The sequence below is a fragment of the Bos taurus genome, chromosome 14 (genome assembly GCF_002263795.3).
Source record: "Bos taurus isolate L1 Dominette 01449 registration number 42190680 breed Hereford chromosome 14, ARS-UCD2.0, whole genome shotgun sequence".
Taxonomy (NCBI): Eukaryota; Metazoa; Chordata; class Mammalia; order Artiodactyla; family Bovidae; genus Bos; species Bos taurus.
The window spans coordinates 48,628,561-48,649,267 of NC_037341.1; the positions used below are offsets into that span (position 1 = coordinate 48,628,561).

The 20,707-nt window shown below is 38.0% G+C and overlaps 1 protein-coding gene across 9 annotated transcripts in view; it reads left to right on the forward strand.

Annotated features, from left to right (window-relative positions):
• The first annotated feature begins 1,135 nt into the window (after positions 1-1,135).
• TRPS1 (transcriptional repressor GATA binding 1) overlaps positions 1,136-20,707 on the forward strand; it is a 279,304-nt gene continuing 259,732 nt past the window's right edge. For 4 of the 9 annotated variants that reach the window (XM_025001679.2, XM_025001678.2, XM_025001680.2 and 1 more), the window contains exon 1: positions 1,136-1,561. Coding sequence is in view for 1 of the 9 variants with exons in the window: in XM_025001681.2 (XP_024857449.1) it covers positions 2,215-2,224 (10 nt within the window). In the remaining 8 variants the exon portion in view is untranslated. The other 5 variants (XM_059893315.1, XM_059893317.1, XM_025001681.2 and 2 more) reach the window with 4 other exon arrangements.

The following is a 20,707-nucleotide window of genomic DNA, read 5'->3' on the forward strand; positions in this document are numbered from 1 at the left end:
AGTCACCCCACTGAAGAAAATGAAGTTCAAATGGCTAAGAAATGTTTCTTTAGTTTTTAGCACCTACTATACTTCAAATTCTGTCTTGGTCTTCTGTTATGCATTATTGATCTTTAGAAGTTCACGAAAAGAAAAAAAGAAAAAAACAACCCCTCTCTCGATTCAGTAACTTCATATTGAGAGAATTTTATTTAACAATGAGAGTATCTGAAGATGTGAATTGGTAAAAAGAATGTCATGCTTAATTCGGAATCCCTTATCTACTACTAAACCCCCAAAGAGCAGCAGGTATTAATCTTGCTGCATTTGAATAATGTCCCCATTTTATCTATTTTGTCGTACCCCCTTTAAGCACCCATTGAGCTTGCTAGCTTCTCTCCAGCTCAGAAAACCATAGCAACCTCAGCCCGCACTTCTCCAACTCAGGATAGAGTTCAAGTTGTTCCCCTCCAAGCCCTCTGGCCATCATATGCAGGGCAAGCCCTGACCACCGACTAGGTGTCCTAAGACTTGCACGTCCTAGGAAAAGGGCGGGGGAGGGGCCACACACACACACACACACACACACACACACACACACACGATCCTCCGCTGTTTAATTGGGAGCGAGAAGGGAAAGTAGCAACCGAAAAGGTAAACACTTTTAGAGTTCTTTTGATTGTTCAGGAGAGCATCTTCGAGTGTTTGGGGACCATTGGTTGGGCTGACCTGCACCGGCCCCCACCTGTCCCCCCCCCTCCCGCCACTCCCCAAGGTAGGTCCTTGTCTTTATCACATTATCCCTAAAGCTTGCGGATTTTTCCTCCTTTTCCAGCCCGCACGTTCCCACATGGGGGGTGGGGGAGGAGGAGCGGGGAGAGGCGGGGCGGGAAGGTAGCTGGGTCCCTGCACCGCGCAGCTCTCATTCGCCGCGCTGCGACTCGGGCGAAGTTCTCGCGCAGCCGGCTGGTCGCGGCCGGGGCCGGTCCGGGCGGGCGGGCGGCGGCGGCGGGTGCTCGGAGCCGGGCGGGGCGGCGGCGGCGGCGGCGGCGGCGCGGGGACGCGCGCTGTCTCTTTAAGGGAGCTTGGTCTGGGGTGGCGCTTTCCTCCGCGAAGGCTCCTTTGATATTAATAGTGTTGGTGTCTTGAAACTGACGTAATGCGCGGAGACTGAGGTCCTGACAAGCGATAACATTTCTGATAAAGACCCGATCTCACTGCAATCTCAAGCGTCCTCTTTTTTGGTGCTGCTCCTTTCTCCAGACCTCGCGTCCTCTCCATCGCTCTCTCGCCTATTTTTTTTTTTTTTTTAAACAAAAAACAACACCCCCCCCTCCCCTCTCCCACCCGGCACCGGGCACATCCTTGCTCTATTTCCTTTCTCTTTCTCTCTCTCTCTTTCTTTTTTTTATAAGGGGGGGGGGGAAGGAAGGGAAAGGGGGGGAGGCAGGAAAGACCTTTTCTTCCCCCCCCTCCAATAATCCAAGATCAACTCTGCAAACAACGAAGACGGTTCATGGCTCTGGCCGCCGCGCCACCATCTTTCGGGCTGCCGAGGGTGTTCTTGACGATTAATCAACAGGTAAGGAGGGGAGGCCCGGGCGGGCCGCGGGGCCGGGGGCCGCGGGGGGCTCGGGGGGCGCTGGAGCCCCTCTGCCAGGCCCGCGGAGCCGCGACGCGAGTGCTGCGCCCGCGCGTGTGTGCGCAAAATGTGGGCGATCGCGAGCGGGGAGCCCTGGGAATTAAAAGTGACTTTCTTTGAAAAAAAAAAAAAAAAAGCAGAGGGAGAGTGTGCAGAAAGCCAAGCTCAGGCTTCTCGGGTTTCACATGCATTTTCTTTCTTCCTTTTTTGCGCGTGTGATTTCTTTCTTTCTTTCTTTCTTTCTTCCCTTCTGCTCTCCACCCCCCCCCCCCCCCCCCCTTTTAGTGGGTCTGAGGCATCTGAGTCTTAGAAACGACAGACTTCAAACTGCAGTAGCCCTTGGAGTCAGGAGGGTCAAGTTCAGCCGCCGGGGAGGAGGAAAAACAAATCCCCATTTGCCAAAAAAAGAAGTTTCAGGCCGGTGCCCCCTCCCCCTCGCAGCCCCACTCCCCCCTCGCTGTCTCTTTCTGGCTGATTTTAATTCTCTCCTACCGGGCGCAGCGGAGGAGCTGGGGGTGGTTGGACCCGAGGGGCCGCCGCCACCGCAAGTTTTCTGGGGCTACTGACAAGCGGGGAGCAGGTTAGGCACCGGCATGCAGAGTAGTAAGTTGGGCGAACTCGGGAGGGTCGGAAGGGTCTCAGAGAGGGGCCTTCGTGTGGTCCCCCAAAGTGGGAAAACAGCCCAGGACTGGCGTTGGCTTTGAAGAGTTTGCAAAGCCAGGCTTCAAACTTTTTTTCCCCTTAAAGGCCCAGCTGGGCTGGAGGTGGAGGGTGTCGCATCCCTCGGTGCCCCCGCCCCTGCGCGGCTCAGGGCAGCCGGGCCGAGGGGTCTGTGCCCTGTCCGTGCCATGTGGCAGGCCTCGCCGCCGGGGCGCTTCCGTAGGGGCCGAGGAAGGGGCAGACTTCCTCTGCGGTGCGGATGATGCGCCCTGGGTCGCGGGTCAGCGGACACTGGCCGGTGATGAAATGCCTGACAGCGGTGGGACATCCAGGCAGCCGGGCGCTTCGCCTTCTGTCCAGTTCCTGTTTGGGTTCTAGAGAGACGCATCTTTGAAAGGCTAAGGCAAACACCGCTGTCCCTTCAAATAACTCCAAGGTTATGAGACCCCATGAATAATTTGAGGGTGAGGCGGCGGTGGGAGCCGTTTGAAGTGCAAAGCCGTTTTTGTGGCTGGGAAAGCTTTTTTTTTTTTTGTTAGTACCTGTGTGAGCTGGTGGTGTTTCCCCCTTTTCCCCAAGGAAGTCAGTTACTGTTTTATGGCCCCGAGACTCTAAAGCAATTTAAGTTAGAGGGCTAGAGGGACTGGTGGGTTTCAGAGGGAAATCTTGGACGTAATATTAGATGTTAGGTCTCGCTTTACTTCCTCATATCTTTTTAGGCCTCAGAATTGAGACTTTGAAAGTTTTTTGAGTGAGAGCGATGAAGCTTAATGATGAATCAAAATTATAGTAGCGTATTCATCCTTATCCTATTTTGGAAAATCACGGCTAGAGTTTTAAGTGAGGTAAGTGAAGTGAGAAGCTTAGCGGAGACGTTCAAATCGCAGACCAGTTAGGCCAATTCATTGAACTTTTGGAGATTCATTGAACTTTTGGAGATTCATTGAACTTGCGTAAACGCACCAGGTGAACAGGAAAGGGGCTGAGAGCGACAGTTAAGTACAAAGGGAAAATACAGATAGGGCCTGAGACAAAATTACCCAAAAATGCTTACTCTAGGCCTGGTCGTTGGCTGAAAATGTGATTGTCCAAAGCAAAAATAAACTAGGAAGCTTCCAACCACTTTTTCGAGTTTTCCAGCTCTTAGGTTAAAACCTATGGATCTTGGCTGGCATCATGTTACTTTTCCTGCTGGTTTTAGGAAAAGTTGATCATTTAGAAAAGCCTGCCAGAGTTAAAAATGCAAGGGGCAGCGAAGAAAAAGTCATGAGGGCGGCCAGTTCTTGACGTGGACAAAATGAGAATGAAAGTTCCTGAGCTCACTGTTGTCAAGTTTCTGACATGCTACTCATTTGCTTAGACCGCTTTCTCAGATATTCCACCGGTTAATATATAAAAGCTAACTAGCTCTAAAACGGTGTGGGCTTTTTTTCTTTCCCTTCGTATGCCAGGGTTGTGAATAAATACAGGGTTTGTATGGGAAGATGAAGCGTTTCCTGTAAGTTGTGATGCTGACAGGACAGTCTGGAAACGATACCAACATTTGAAGGATTTTTTTTTTTTTTTTTACCTTTAAGTGAAAGTTTATTAATGACGTGCTTAATCTTAACAAGTCAAACATATGGGCCTTAGAGCTTCTCTGTCCTTAGATTTCATAACTTCCCTTTAAAGCTATACCCTTGAATGGAAACATCTCTAGATCGAGTTGTATACTGGGCCACCAACGTGCTAAAGTTTGATGACGATTTCTGGATGTTAGTAATGTGAAAATAAAACTCCTAAAGGGGAAAGAGAGTTTTAGTGCCAACATTCGGACTTGATTTCTCTAAATGTGAGGCATTCCTGGTCTTTATTAATACTCTCTTGGCAAAGTATTACTTACCATCGGCGAGCTGATGTTTATGGCTTCCTGATCTATCTGTTATATGTTAGTATATGTGTGTGCAGAATGCTTTTCCACACGTAGTAACGGAGTCGGACACTCTCCCAATAAATGGTGAAACATAGCAAGTTCCTCACAAAAAAGTTAGTCACTGTTTTGAATTTTAGACGCTGCCAGGGTCTTTGCTGCTTTTTAGATTTGGTCCTTTGTCTCTTAAAGGTAACATTAAAGGAAGAAGAGTGTCATCGTGGCTGGGAAGTTTGGTTTGCTTTTAGAGCTCAGTGTTTTGAAGAGTAAGATTTTAAAGGATTTTATAACATCTTCTTCATACTTGCTTAAAAATAGGTTAGAATCCATATGAGAGTGCTAGTCATAAGTGAGTTACACATGGTCCTACCGTATTTTCAGTATTATTTTTACTTTTCTTTTAAGTCACGTACCACTTCTGAGTTTACTCTCATTTCCACAGGGTAGGTCTCGCTACACACAAGGAAATCTTCATTCATAAGGAGAACCTTCAAAGCAGGGAGGTGAATGCATCTGTGGAAAAGCTGCTTTTTAAGATTCTAGTATTTCAGGGATGTTTCTATTATTGTTATTTTTGGTGTGTGTGTGTGTGTGTGTGTGTGTGTGTGTGTGTATCTTGTGGAGAGAGCTAGCCAGGGAGAAGAAATGCAGAAGAAATAGAATTTGCAATTAATGATCTGTACATTTGTGGTAAGTTTTAATACACTCTTGTCTTACCTTCTTTTTTGAAGTTAAATAAACATTACTGAAAGTTTCAGAGGGCTTGCAGCAGATTGTGTTTGAGCTGAAACTTTATTTTGAATTTGAAATTAACACAGATATAGATAAACCAGCCTTTAAATGTTCCTTACAATACATGTGTGTAAGACTTTTTCCTCTTCAGTATCCCTTTGATAACAATAATATAACGGCACTGTGCTACTGTGTGTACCAGACTTTAATAAAGTTAGGGGCAGGTGTTTATAATTGATTTAAAGGGGAAATTATTATTTTTGCAATAAGTGATCACTGAACATGACTGGTGCACATTAAAACGTATTCTCATTAAGATAGTCTCTGTGTGTAAAATGCAGCTATTCATTCAACAGGCTGACAACTTTCCACTTGGTATTTGCCTTTGCTTAATTTAGTTTCCGCAGGACAGTCAGTGTGGTAGTTTGCATCTGTTTTTGGCAGGCACAGAAAACTATAAACTCAGACAGTCCTGTCCCAAATATTGCAGCTCACAAGTTACAATCAATTTGATAAAACCAGGCAGGTTTTATGGACTTGCTTTTCTGTTGTTCATCCTTGGTCAAGCTTCCAGGTAACAGAGGTTTCTTTCTCTTCCCCTGTTTCGCTGGTTTTCAGTACTAATAGCCTTGATAACTAATTCTGAGTCTTGTTTACTCATTTAGCTTCCTTATTTATTGCTGATTGAAATTTGGGGAAATTAATGACGGCATGTCTAGACTTGGTTTTACTTTGTCTATCTACGTGATAACTGCGTTCATCTTTTGGTCCCACCATAGAGAAAGAACTGAATTCTTTGTTACTAGGCTAGTTATGATTTATGGAATTGGAAGGTCCCCCTTAGATAAAATATGAAGGAACTCTTACAGCCTGTATCAGGTAGAAATTTAGTCTGATTCTCTCATCACAGATAGAGAATACTAATGCACTTTGCAATTTTTATGTTAAAAAAATTGAGGAGACTTTTTTATAATTATCAAAATTATTTATCTCCTAAAAGCTTTAACCAGTAGGTAAAGGAAATATTTTAAAATACCAAATGGTGTTTTATACACTGTTCAGTAGCAAAGAGTTTTGCGGAGGGAATAACCACTTTTAAAAATTTATCCTCGGGTGTTAGTAGGTCTTACGCTATTTATCTGTATAGGATGTTCTATCACTTACATATGACCTTTATAAATAATGTCTTTAATGTTGCTATTATGGTCACCTTTAGAGTAGTCCCATCACTCAGTGGTTCTTAGATTCCTGAGAACTGAATTCGTTGGCTTTTGATTTGGTTCTCTGATGGGTATAATAATGTACAACTTGGTTTAGGTTAGAAAGAGAGCATTGGGTTTAGGAAACCCCTTTGCTGAATTTGCAGAAGGATCTGTGGATGAAAATGATTTGAATTGTTAAGAGTTAGTTAGATGAATAAGCCTAGATGGTCACTGCAGCTGCAGTAGCTGTTATAAGAGCAATGTCTACTTTTTATCGTTAAACTTTTTTTTTTCCCCTAAGAGCACAAATCCAGGTAGCAAAAATGAAGATAAAATTATCTATGCCCTTCACATTTGAAGCATCAGTGGAAATCATTTTCTGACTCAAAGCTCTGATTGAAATACAAGTAGCATCGAAATATCCCAAAGAAAGACATGAAAGATAACGCTTTCCGTTGCTAAGTACATTTCATTAAAAATGAGAAAGAAAACTTTTAATTTTTAAAATGTTTCTAGCTCTTTAAAAACCTGCAGTAAATACTTTACAAGTGGCTAGACACCTTCCCTGGTGGTTTAGTTTATACAAGCAGGAAACTTTCTCTCCTACTCTTTCTCTCTCTCTTTCTTGTTTTCTTTAAACCAACTGACGTAATGCCAAACTTTGCTTTAAAAGAACAGACAGAAGTAATTGGTAGCTTTTAACTTTTAATAATGTTCTGGATTGGTTTTAGTGGCCAAAATGCCATTTAAAAAAAAAAAAAAAGTTCAAGTAAGAACGGGCTTGTGGCCTGAGGAAGAAAGGCTCTGTTGATGCAGTTATTTTTATTCTGTTTTTCAATCTGTTATTAAAAATCTTTCCTGCTGAGCCCTGTTGGATTTCTCCAATTGCTCTCTGTGATGGATGGTGCATTTCAGGTTACCGTAACTTAAACAGTTTTTGGGTTTGGGGGAGAGTGGGTATTTGTATTGCGTTATTTCTTATTGGGGGGGAGTAAAACATTTGTTTTTGTTTCATTTGCGATGAATTAATTAAGATTATCAATGGCGACAGGTCAATGAATATGTTTATGTAAAGAATGCTACACCTGTTAGCAAGAGTCTGTAATGTGGAAGTTTCATTCTGACATTAATCATTTTTATGTGCAGTGGAAGGAAAATAGGTGAAACTTTACAAAAATATATTTTTAGATTGAAAGCGTTAATTTTAAGGGTCAGTTTGTGTGGGTGGCTCTTTTTTTTTCCTCACAATTTTAGGGGATAATTTTTAACCCTGTTATCACACAGTGTTTTTAGTTTCTTTTCTTTTTTTTTCTTATAAAATAGTCATTTTCTCTCTTCCTGGTTTGTACAGGCAGACAGAACTTTCTAGTTTAGAGCTATCTTGGTGATGTTGGTTGACATAAGGGCAACTTCAGAAGCTAGCAAGTAGGAGAATCTTTTCAGAGGGCAAAAAGATTTGTACCAGTTTTTCCTTCCTTGGAGAGACACTGCACCCAGAAATGGGGCCCTCCGCCCTATTTGGGGGGCCAGAAGTATCAAAATTTCTGATAGGGATCGTTCGTAAGGTTCAGATCTTAATGGTTACGTGTCTTGGTTTAAATCTTACAGTTACCTGTCTTGGGCTTTGCTTTTAACCCTAAATTTGTGCTGAGGTTCTGTTTTCCCCCTTTTACACAGAATGTGTTTTAAAAATAATGCATACTGAAAATTAGGTATCTCGCAGATACCTTAAAATGTCTTTTAAGGTATTTGTAATTACCATTAAAAGCATTCTGTATATTCAGGGAAGTTAAAAGAATTCCCTGCATGAAAATTTGACAGTTTTGATTTACCTTAACGTTTTTCTCAGTTTTTCTTATAACTATAGACTTCAGTTCAGATCAGAAACATTCTTTCTCTGCTAACCACTCCTTACCATAAGGATGTGTCAGGAAAAACCGTAGGAACTTAAACTAAAACTTGTTCACATCAGCAAAGCAAAAGTACCTTAACATGAATCTTGACTTGTTTTATTTTTTACAAAGTTTTCAAATATATCTCTGTCATTATGGTTTTGTTGATTGAATGTTGGTTTATTACTGCAAAACTGAGGTAACAGTAATAAAGTTTTGCAAGAAGGGGAAAAAAGGCAAAGGGAGGTATTTAGTGCTGCAGTCCTTTAATATCAGTAGTTTATTTACTGTTCAGTGCTGGGGAGGGGTTGGAGAGGCTTTGTGGAAGATGATACCAAAAAAAAAAAATACATCAATTGCGCATATGATCCCCTCCCCTTAAGCTTTACTTAAACAATATGTTTCGGTTTTTGCCTCAAACCATTCCGCACCACTTCTCCAACAATCCACCACTATCTTCGTTCCTGAGCAATTAAGGATGACACTTTCTGTTATATAATGAACTGCAGTATTGTTTGAACAAAGGTAACATTTTAATTTGTGTAATACTTTGGTTATTAGCAGTAGTATGTCTGTAATGTGAGAGGAAATCTAGCACTATGAATACTTGCAAATGCTTGAAGTATCAGGGTAAGTTTCAATTACTGCTGATATGTGCGCATGCTCTCGCAGGTATGTTTTATGTATGTAGTATATGTGCACGGGTAATACTAAAATACACCTTGATGGTGGAATCCACTTTGCTAAACAATTAACTCTATACTTTAAACCATGAATCTTTTAAGGCATGACCTACTTTTTAAAGTCTTGAAGTTTGAAATGAGTGGAGTTTAAATATATTAAAGCCATCATGATCACAGTACTTATACCTACACTAAATTTACTAAGGAATTTAAGAAATGACACACACAAAAAATGCTTATACAAAAATGCCATCTTTTGGTGTATTTTAAGAAATAGTTCTGCAGATAATTTTTTTTTAAGTCCTTAATTTCTATCGAGAGGAGCAGTTAAGTGACAGTGCTGTTCGTTTTATGCAATAGCACTTTATAGTTTACAATTCTGTCATCTTAAAACGTTATGTAGAAATAATATGGAACATGTAAAGACTTTGTACTATGATCCAATGCGTTTTTCCCTAGGGTGATGGATTCCGTGCGTCACCCAAATGTGATGCTATTTGCCAGGCTTGTAATACTGGTTTTGAGGGTTGCTGTATGTCCTATTTCATCAAGCAACACAATACAACAACTTCAGTATCTAGGTAATGGACACAGTCAAAATAAGTTCTGTAAAATGTTCTAAATACTTTTAAGTAAGTCAGAAGTTGACTTATATATTCACTTTATTTAACACAAATAAACAAATGACTCAGACTATCAGCTATTTAAGGCTTCTGTAATAGTATTAGAGAGAAATATACAAGGGCCCATACTTTATTTTCTGTGATATTTCCCCTTTATTTGATAGAAGCATGGTTCTCTTATTTGCATTTATAATTGCTTTATCTGTTAATTATTTGTATTCATGATAGTGAGTAGTGTAGAATTATAAAGAATAATAAACATTTGTATTACATGTTGTGTCCCGAGCTTTAAAAAAAGCATTACTATTTTATTATTAAATTGACTATTATAGTAACCAAGAATGAACCAGTATAGGATGATAGATACACCATAAATGCTATTTAGACATTAAGTATATTTTTGCTGTAGAAAAAAAGAAATGAAAAAGATTTTTGTTTCAGAGTTTTTTTTCACTTGAATTTGGATAGAATTTATGAAAATTACAAATCAGCAAACATTTTTACTATAATGTATGTTTCTTGAGTAGATTCTACAGTATGGTTTTGAGTGAATCTTGTGAATCACTAGTTCTGTTTCTCTGTATAGAAGCATGTATTATATCTGAGATCAGATACATTTATAAATAGTGTAAATATAGACGGCAGAAGTTAGTTTGTGGAATCTAATTTCTCTATTACATGATACACTTCATGTGCAAAGGGACCAAGCATTACTAATCTACTTCAGCTTTTTTTTTCTCTAAGCTATGCACAAGGGCAGGCTATGATTTTGTGACTTCACGTTAACTTCATGCGAGCGTACATGTTCACGCACATGCACATAGCTATATTCTCACTCGTACAGAATGTTTTTGCATTACAGGCACCGAATGGAATTTTAACATATTACATATTTTTTGAAATGACTTTAGTCTTTGTAATATCCACTTTAATTACCTAATGCATCCCAACACCTATTTGAGGGTTTATTTAATTAAAATTTTGGTTCTGAACTGGGGGTAAGATTGGCAAGACAAATTAAAACAAACTTCTACATGTGACTTCTTTGTGATGTCAGTATTCACATATCCTTAGCTATGAAAGATGTAGAAATAAACATATTAGCCTGTTTTATCTCTCAATACTATAATACTAAGAATTTCTGAACATACAAAAGTTCCTAAAAGAGATTTTGGCATTTGTTTCTGCTTTACTTTGATACCATGAAATATTTTTGAAAAGAGAATCTAGGTCGTTTTAATTTTTTAAAATACCATTCAACTGATGGAAATTAAGACTGGTGATATTTATATATACACACACACACATATATAATTTCTTATCAGGGCTCATGTTATTAAATGTTCTCTATACATTTAAGTCTGATTATTGAATGATTAAAAGTTCTTTACCAGTTATTTATAGATGTACCCTTGAGACTGTTTAAAACTGTGTATTTTTCTATATTTAGCTGCTAAAATTTTGTTAATTAAATTATAAATTGAAAAACACAAATGATTATGTCTTATACTGTTTTTAACTTACTATTGGAAGTACAGTGTATTGTTTTTAAAAGATTATTGCAAATTTTACTCCTCAGTTTTGCAAACTTAGGTACACTTTAGAAGCTGACTTTAGGTATAAGTGGCCAGTGTAAGCAATTACACATTTAAGTAATTATGGGTTAATATGAAACCTCATTTTCTGTCATTTATAAGCAGATAATAAGGAGACGTTTCTCTTTTGCATTTAGAAAGAATTTGCTTTACATTCATTGGATGCAAGATGTAGTAAATTATGTTAAGAAACTCGATGTCATCTAAACCTCAATCACAATAAACTGTTTACTTTACCCTCTGTCCCATCAGTGTTTATTCTACTTTGAAATGTCCCGTTCTTAAAGACAATTTATGTTGTTGAAAGAGTGCCCTCATTATTTACATTTAATTTTTTTTTGTACTTTGATAAGCTTTAAGTAAGAAAGCTGTCGCTCAAGATTTCAAACCAGTAGTAAAAATCATAAAGTACACATTTTATGTGTAAATGTTTGTGCATGATCTTGCATGTTCACTTTGTCAGACATTTAACCCTTTACCGTTCCGCATATTTGTGTACACCCCGACACACCTGTCTTGTACTTGTTACTCCTAGCATAGTTCAGTAAATCATCATTAACATTTACTTAGGTGGATACATGCTCATCTCACTGCCTGAATAATTCCACTGGCAATGATAAAAATTAAGAAGTGAGACCAACGATGATTAGAAATGGAAAACAGAGTGGTAGATACTGGTGTAAGCAGATGTCCCTTCTTTTTGTTTTTCCCATTTTCGGTTCCTATTTAGAACGATTTGTAAGTATGTATATCTGAACAGAAGGGGGACTTGGATACTGCACAAGACCGTTGTAACATAAGGAACTGTTGCTGTGTATGGCTTTACTTATTTATATGTTTTTGACATGGAAAACTCTGACCTCGTTGCCTGTGGTACTTGGGAAAGTTAGATCGAGCCCACTGGGGTCCCACTCATCAGTTCCGGCTTTGAGTGACATAAAGCATCCTCCAGCTTCTGGTGTGCTACTGTGCTGGTTCCCTTCAGGAGTGGAGGCCCAGTAAGTTAATTTGGCATTTGAAAGAAGAACTAGAATTTTTTCCTTTTTGAAAATCCTCTGGATGGTTTTCAGAGGAGTAAGCAGAGATCACGGGCAGCGTGATGTTGTTCATCTCAGGTTGCTAAAGAAAATTATACTGAGAGCAAGCATGCTTCCTCTGAATTTTTCTGCTATGGTTTATTACCATTTTTTTGTTTGTTTTTTTCCTCTTTGGGATCGAATATTCCAGGTTTTGGAGGAATAAAGATTTCTCCTTTCAGTGAAAAAAATGAGCCAATTCTAGGGTTTTTGCCTCCCTTCTTTATAATATTTATATTTTGGGGAGGGAGCTGCATAAAAAAGAGAAGCTTATATACTGCAAACTAATAATTTGATTTTCTTGTTTGCTCTTGAGCAGGCCTTTGCTATTCCATTTCTATGAGGAAATGCATCCAATGAAATTAAATAAAGTTTTGGTGTAATTTTTCAACAATTGTAAGCACCAACTGTGACATATTTCTGGCAAAAAAAAAAAAAAGGCAAGTTTAGTTACTCAGTGCTTCCACCCAACTCTGTATTCCAAGTTTATAAATATGAATTTGATCGTTTGATCATGGATGATGCTCAAAATGAATGTATCTTGATTCAGGGAAGAGAGTACTTAAATTATGCTCACCATCAATATGCTTTAGATTTGCAAGAAATAGAATGCCAAGCATCATGCTTTCAGCCCTTTGAGATCTTTAGTAGAGTTTTACTTGCTTATGGTAGCTTATATTCAATAACATCATGCATAGACTGTTTAACGTATTTGTGCCTTGAGCTGTAGTGAAGTTCAATGAATGACTGTATTTCCATCAGAGTTTGGGGGTAATGAAGTGTTAGTAGCCATCTACTAAAAATGGTTCTGAGATTTGGAATTTGTAACTGATTTTTAGGAACCATGGCACAAATATAATAATAGGTAGAAATATTCAGTGATCACCTTTTATCAAGTTAGTCTGTCTTTCATGTCTAGGAAAATAGAGCAGTGAATATTTGCTTTCTGTATGTTTTGTCTCCAAGCAGAGGAAACTGACAGTTTTATGTTTTAAGTGCTGAAAGTTGTTCTTGGCTATGCAGCCCCTGAGTTAATCACTGAGATGTTAACTTGATTTTTTTTGTCTTCAAAAAGTTTTCAAATTTTAAAACAAAATATGCTTCCATTATTTTCAAATTGACATCCTGCATTCTGGATTGGTTTTTAGAGAAATATTTTCCAAATTCTCTTGGATTGCTTGTAAGTTTGAAATATTGAGTTTTGTTTTTTTAAGCTTTTCAGAAAGGAGAGGAAATACTTTATCTTTTTAGAGTTTTCTACTTATAGAACCCTTTTTATCTCCCATAAAGTGCAAATTAATTTTGCATTCATTTTTTATTCTTGTATGTGTGTGTTATCTTTTCAGAAACTCATTTTGAGGGTATCAGAAATTGAGCTTCCCTGCCATACCTCCTGTGATAAGATATTTTGGTCATTTCTAAGGAGTCGCTATGTAGAAATCCTTTCTCATGTCATTTGCATGCAGTTATTTTTACTTCAAACAGGAGTGGTATCCAAAAATCATGTATTTATTCTTTGAGGTTAGTTGCCAAAATTATGAACTGTGTAAAATTTAGTTGTTTCTTAGTTATATCATTAGGCAATTTGTATTAAAAATTTTGGTTGAAGGAGAAAGAAAAAAAATATTTAAACAACTTTGAAATAGCGTAAAGAGTCCTACAGAATTTTCCAAAATTCCTAAGAAAATGTGAAATATTTTCAAATGCACAGGTTTAAAATTCAACTGTGTATACAGTGAAGACTTTAACCTGATATATTTTACTGTAAAAATGTTTTAGTATAAAGAGAAATGTCTCTGGTGTTGCCTGTATTTTATTTATTTATTTATTTTTGCAGACTGCTTTGCTTAAAATGATTGGCATCCTTAAATTATAGTTTTGTGTAAACGAAATAAGGCTGCTACCCTAAAGAAGCAGCGACTTTGCACATTCATCTTAAAGACTATTTTGAAATACTTTCATTTGGAGCAAGTGCATCAAGCCCTAAGAAATAGATACCGAATTGCAAACTAGTAACCAGAACACATCTCCCGACTATTCCCTGAATGTGGAATTGACTCTCAGAAAGTACATTATTTCCATCCGGTCCCGTGTGTTTAACAGTATTTTGGTGTCTCCACTGGTAGAAATGTGGGCGTTTCAACTAACCACCTCCTTGTTTTGGTTCCCGTGATGTCAGGCGAATGTTTTTCCAAAACTTTTGGTCTGGTGTAATCAAAACCTGTTGTGAAATTAGGCTAATATGATGATTTCAGATCATGTTTAGTGTTATTTTGAAAAGATACTTAAAAAAAGATTACCTGTTTGGAATATGGTGAAAGATCCTGGACAGTGATTTTAGATTTAATTCAAAGCCTCGAGCTGTAGATCAAGAAGGACAAAATTCCACTATACTTCTTTTCCTAATGTAGGAGAAAACGGGGCCTTTTTGCATAAACACTTTTGTAGAAATAGCTGGTCAACTTTATGTTGACAAAAGATGATTGTATAATATTGGAGCAAACTATGTGAGCCCGACAGTATGTGTGCATTTTAGTTTATTATGTTCCATCAATAAAACCATGTACACAAGGAAACTAAGGGGAGAATAAATTTCATCTCCTATCTGAGGTTAGATGTAGAGTGAAGTGCTTAGTCGGAGAATTTTCTTAGGTCGGTGCCCCTGTCTCCTTGACTGGTGGATACATTTCATCGTGTGCACGAGTGTATGATGTTGCATACATGTGCACTGGTGGATCTACTCTTGAGAATCTTTTAATATTTTTTTTGTTGAGGAAAAGTAGACCCTGGCCAATGAAACATTTCTTTCTTCAATGGCTGGATTTACCTTGAATGGTCTGTCTTATATCTGATGCTCAAGTTTAAATTTCGTTTCTTTGTTTTCCTTTAATTCAGGTGTTGGTCAAAGTGACCATTTGGTTCTGTTTTGAGTGATAGAAGGGACATGAGATCTATCCATTCTAATAGACTCATTTTATAATTGAGAAATCTGACAATCAAGTGGATTTTCCATGGTTACATGGCTAGTTAAATAAAAGACTAAACTAGAATTGGCATCTGATCACCATCCTGATTTATACCTAGCACACTAGACAATTTTGATATTTGTGGAGGAAACCTGCCTAATATTTGCTATGCATTCATCTTTATTTTTCCTTTTGTGATGGTGGGAGAATAGAATATCACATTAATGTGCATTGGGAAATTGATGATCATATAATAAATCAGTTAGTATATTCCATATTGACGCTTCCTTGATGGCTCAGTGATAAAGAATCCACCTTCTAGTGAAGGAGACACGGATTTGATCACTGGGTCTGCAAGATCCCCTGGAAAAGGAAGTGGTAACCCCCTCCAGTATTCTTGCCTGGGATATTCCATGGATAGAGGAACCTGGTGTAGACCATGGGAGTTGCAGAGGAGTCGGACATGACAGTGACTAAATGACAGCGACGTATTCTATATTATTTCTGTGTTAATATCTGTGAAGATATGAGAATCAAATATTTAGTCTAGAAATTACTGTGAAAGGTTAAAATGTTACAGCAGAAAATCTAGGCTTGATGTTTCTTTCAAACACCTGACAAGAGATGTCTCTTTGTGTTCATGTATAAAAAACTCAGTTGGTACTGAAGAATTGGTTATGAATTAATCATTAACAAGACCGTACTTTGTATTATTGTTCTCCCCTTAAAATACCTCCAGCGTTTATCTATTTTGAGACTATTTTTTAAAAAAGCAACCCATTGGAATTAAGGATTTTTTTTTTATCTTCTAAGAAACTGGGAGACTGGACATTTCTTTATTTGTAACACCCACAAGCCCCTTGGCAGGTTGAAAACTACAGAAACATCTGTGAGATTAGGCCTGAAATGTGCAATTAGTTATTAAAATGTGGTTGAGAAACCATTTGTGGCATTTTACATAATCTCCTCAGCATTTATAAAAACAAATTAACAAAAGAATAATGAAAGAATCTCATTTATTTTAAATGCTTTTCTTATTAGTCCTGTCTTTTGAATGATAAATTTCAGCCTACATGTAGGGAAAGTGAAATATTTTAAAATATAAATTTAATTTATATTTTTAGGCATTTTTTTAATATTCCATTTTAATCTATGACCCCACTCAATATGGATGCAGTTAACATTTGTTTACTGATTATGGTTAAGCTAATTTTAATCATTTAATCTGTTGCATTGGAAAAAAAAACAAGAAAAAAATGTCTTTTTTAGACATCTGAGGTATTTTATGTAATTCCTTGTTTCTTTTTATCTTTCAATCTTAATAGTTACATTTATAATTTAAAGTGTTAATGCAACTCCCTCATGAGTGAAATTCGTGACTTATACTTCCCTCCATGCCATCATTTCCATTTCTGTTTTAAAGAATTGTGACTGCTTTGCAGACAAGTATTGGACCCAACACATTCCCAGACTCTTTCAGAGTGGCTTCAGAAGGCAGAAAAACTTCTGTCTGCCCCTGGAAGTGGGCTGGTTTGGTCCAGGGTCTGTATTTGTACCTGAGTGTTGAGCTGCAATGTGAAGATACCTGTTGGTCTTGCTTTTGTTTGTCTGGATTTTCCTCCATTTGTTTCTTAGCCAGAGGGCAGATTTTTTTTTTCCCCTTAAAATATCATTATTTTGTTTCTTTAATGTTTCATTCAGGTGAAAATCCTGTATAAATGGCTGTGCACAGTTATTCCTTTAAAAGGGTATAGTTTGCTTATGGAAAATTATATCAATCAGTTAGAAATAATTAAGTCAGAGAGTAATGGAATGATCTTTTAACATTAAAAAGCAATTTTTCTAAAATGGATTAAGGAGCCATTTAAACTATTACACTGATCATCCTACATGAAATCTCTTTTTTGGTATAGTGAGCATACAATACAGAGAAAGGCTGAAAACTTCCATTATTATTATATAAATATCTAGGATTTTCTCCTTCTCTTCCTCTGGCTATTATCTCTTTATATATTTTTTTGGGGGGGCCTGACTGTTAAATATCCAGTGTATATCTAATCAAACCATAGGAAATGCTATCAGCACCTATCTTGCCCTAGCCTTTCTTAATGATTTTCTTGATGTTATTTTTGGAATTTATTTTTCTACTTGATTCTCTCCCTATATTCCAAGTATCTATTTTTCTCCTTTGACTTTAGGAGATTGGAACTTTATCCCTGTGCTCTTGGCATTGCTGATCAAAATAAATTTAAAGTGGCTCTTACTCTGAGATTTGTTTATCAGAAAGTACTTTTTTGTTGGCTTTTAAAACATATCAAATCCAGATAAGATTTAAATAAGATGAGTTTTTTTATTTCATTCTTTTCTTTCCACTTATTAAGGGATTTGCTTTCCTGATAAAACAGTATACAATTAATTTTATTTGATTCTCCCTGAATCAAAACTATTCTCCCTGAATATATTCAGCTTCCTTTTGGTAAATGCCTTCTCAAACAATGTTAAAACATTTTTATGCTTGTTCTCATAGCACATATTGTGAGCAAAAAGTATCCTGGATGTTTTATAGAAGGTTGTTACATGGCATTTATCTTGTGCTCATTTGGGTTATAATCCAACTGCAGTTGTTTAGAGTGTTCTTGAAATCTCAGAAAAATTCACTTGTAATTGTGTAGCTAATATATGGTTACTGAAGCTGAGAGATAGGTTATGGTTTAAGCAGTGGATTGATTTGAGGGAAAAGTTGGCAAATGATACAGTTCCCTTGACAGTTTTGGAAAAAAGGTAAAATGAAACAAAAGGCTACTTTTCATTTATTTCCAGATGGATTTCATCTTGTACTTGGCATGGCACAAAGTCAAAATGTTGCTCTTTGAGATTTATTAATTAGAATGTTTCTAAGCCAGATATGGAATCCAGTTTCCCTTTTTCAGATAAAGGTAAACCTACTCAGATGTAAAAATAACTTTCGAGTGGGGAAAATATCGAGAGCCTAAATCTGAGGCTTTTTTCATGTGCATCTCCATTTCTTAACTAAGTGAGCTCTGCCATGATGACTCCGTTGGTGGACACCGCTGTATTGAGGACGCCAGTGGCCTTGCGGCAGCCAGGCCCAGTGGTCTTTCCATCTGACTGCGTGTTTTCAATGAATCGGATACTGCCAGCCATTCTCGTGAGTCCCCTCTTGGCTTGGCTCAAGGGGCCCTGCACCCCTGCCGCGCTTGTTCTAGTCTGTCCTTGGCTTTCCTCCTAAGTGCTGCAATTTTCCTTGAGGATTGTATGCTTGCACCTTTTGATATGAATGAAATCACTCCAGTTCATCTCTAGAACTGCGTTGGTTTCTGAGTACAATATTATTGTTGTTGTTTAGTTGCTCAGTCGTTTCTGACTCTTTGTGACCCTATGGACTGCAGCCCGCCAGGCTCTTCTGTCTGTGGAATTTCCCAGGCAAGAATACTGCAGCGTGTTGCCATTTCCTTATCGGGGGATCTTCCCGACCCAGGGATTGAAGCTGTGTCTCCTGCACTGGCGGACGGATTCTTTACCTGAGCCACATTGCCGGCCTTCAAGTGCATGGTCCTTGTTTATGCATCTGTTTGTCATCCTTAGGTTGGTATGTGGGACCCTAAACTCTGCTCCCGGTTTACCAGTTCCATCTTTACAGTACCGTGTGTTCTATCCTTAAAGTAGTATTGAGTTCCAGAACTTTCCCCAACTGACCTTCCTTCATGCTCTCCCCTCTCTGAAATGCCTTTGTTTCATCCAGTCTTACTTATAGGAATTCTACTTATTCTTCACATGATAACTTCTGTATTTCTTTTTCCTGAAGCCTTTCCATTTCTACTCACTGAGATTTAAACACCCTGTCCCTGGGCTTTCACTTATTTATGGCCTTAGTAGAGACCATACCAGAATCCACTTGGCCATTTCAAGTGTGAGGAGAGTAAAAGCGCATCCAGCTCATTTCTATTCTTTTTACAGTGTCTTGGATACAGTGGTTTCTCAAAAGTGTTGCATTAAATTGGCACTTAGGAGGAGAATACTTTGGCCAGAAGAGCATAAGACGTTTAGATGTTGAGAAAATTGTGAAATTGGGTTGTCAGGTTTCAGAGAGGAGGAGGATTATCTGATGTTGCATAATTAATAAACATATTTGAAGTCTACCCTAATGTATTGTTCTTAAAATGTCATATGACTGGTTACAACTTATGTTGTATTTTGCAGTGTGCTTTCAAGTTCTGCCTTTTGCTGATTAATGTCCTTGAACCAAGTGTGACGGCGTCAGTGAAGCTGAGATGAAGGGAGGCCCACATACATTTTGCAAACTATAGAAAAATGTAAAACCAGACCACCTTGTTGTGCTTTATTGACATTGCAGTTGAAGTACTATGAAGTAGTCAAAGATGCAAAGTGATAAATGATGTGCCCATAATGCATATATGTTTAACTAGAAAAATGGTATGCTGCTGCTGCTGCTAAGTCACTTGAGTCATGTCTGACTCTGTGTGACCCCATAGACGGCAGCCCACCAGACTCCCCCGTCCCTGGGACTAAATGGTATAGATGACCTTATTTGCAAAGCAGAAATAGAGACACAGACATAGAGAACAAATATATGGATGCCAAGGGGGAAAGGGTTGCTGTGGGAGGAATTGGGAGATTGGGATTGATACATATGTTACACTGTTGATACTATGTATAAAATAGATAATTGAAGGGAACTACTTTATAGCACAGGGAACTTAGTGCTCTGGGGTGTCCTAAATGGGAGGAAAATCCAAAAGGGAGGGGATATATGTTTATGGATGGCTGATTCATTTTGCTGTGCAGTAGAAGCTAACACAACATTGTAGAGCAACTATACTCCCCAAAATTTAATTAAACAATGATAAAAGAAGAAATGAAAAATGTATATAAGGGGGAAAAAACCAATGTGAGAGATAACATTAGGCTCCGAGGTCGTGAGTCAGAAATATGTAGTTTTAACTTCTATATGTTGAATATTTGTCTGCCCAAATGTTATGTTCTGATGTTTGTGGTTTATGTACTGGCTTCATGGTGAAAGTTACCTGTAAGTGGTTGATGTTTGGATGTTAAGGGAGCAAGAATGATTTAAACTGTAGGAAGGTCTAACAAGGATATTGATGAATAGGGTTTGTCAGGAGCTGAGCAGAGCCATAAGTAATGCTGCCTGGGGCAGCTCAGGTTTATGGCAGTGAGAGGATATTAGACCCTTCTTTGCTCTTTTTCATATCCATGCCTCCTTGAGAGATGGCCAGTAAAGTGGTAACTGAATAATAGCTGCTGAGATGTTTCTTGTGTTGAAACAAGAATGTCTGAGACTTCTTTGAATGCTTCATTTTTACTAATCACTTTAACTTCACTTAAAAGCCAAGGAACAATTTTTAAAGCTTTTTTATTTCTTTTTTTTTTTTTTTAAGACCATATCCTTGGCCTTCTCTCTGTAGTTTTTTTTTTTTTTTTTAAACTAGAAAACTTTCTTTTATCTGGGAATTGGGAAGTCCCTTTGATTTCATATGTGAATTTGTTAAGCACTTAAATATTATTTTAAACTATTCTGGGAAATTATTAAGGCTTGCTATTATTGTGTATTCCTAATTCTGAATGGACCCAGAACCATGAAGGAGAAATCAGGGAGAGGATCTATGTAATGAATTTCTTTACTTCTAGGACAGCTCATTACTTGTAGGACTGATATATGTGTATTTCTTCCTTTATAACAAAACATGC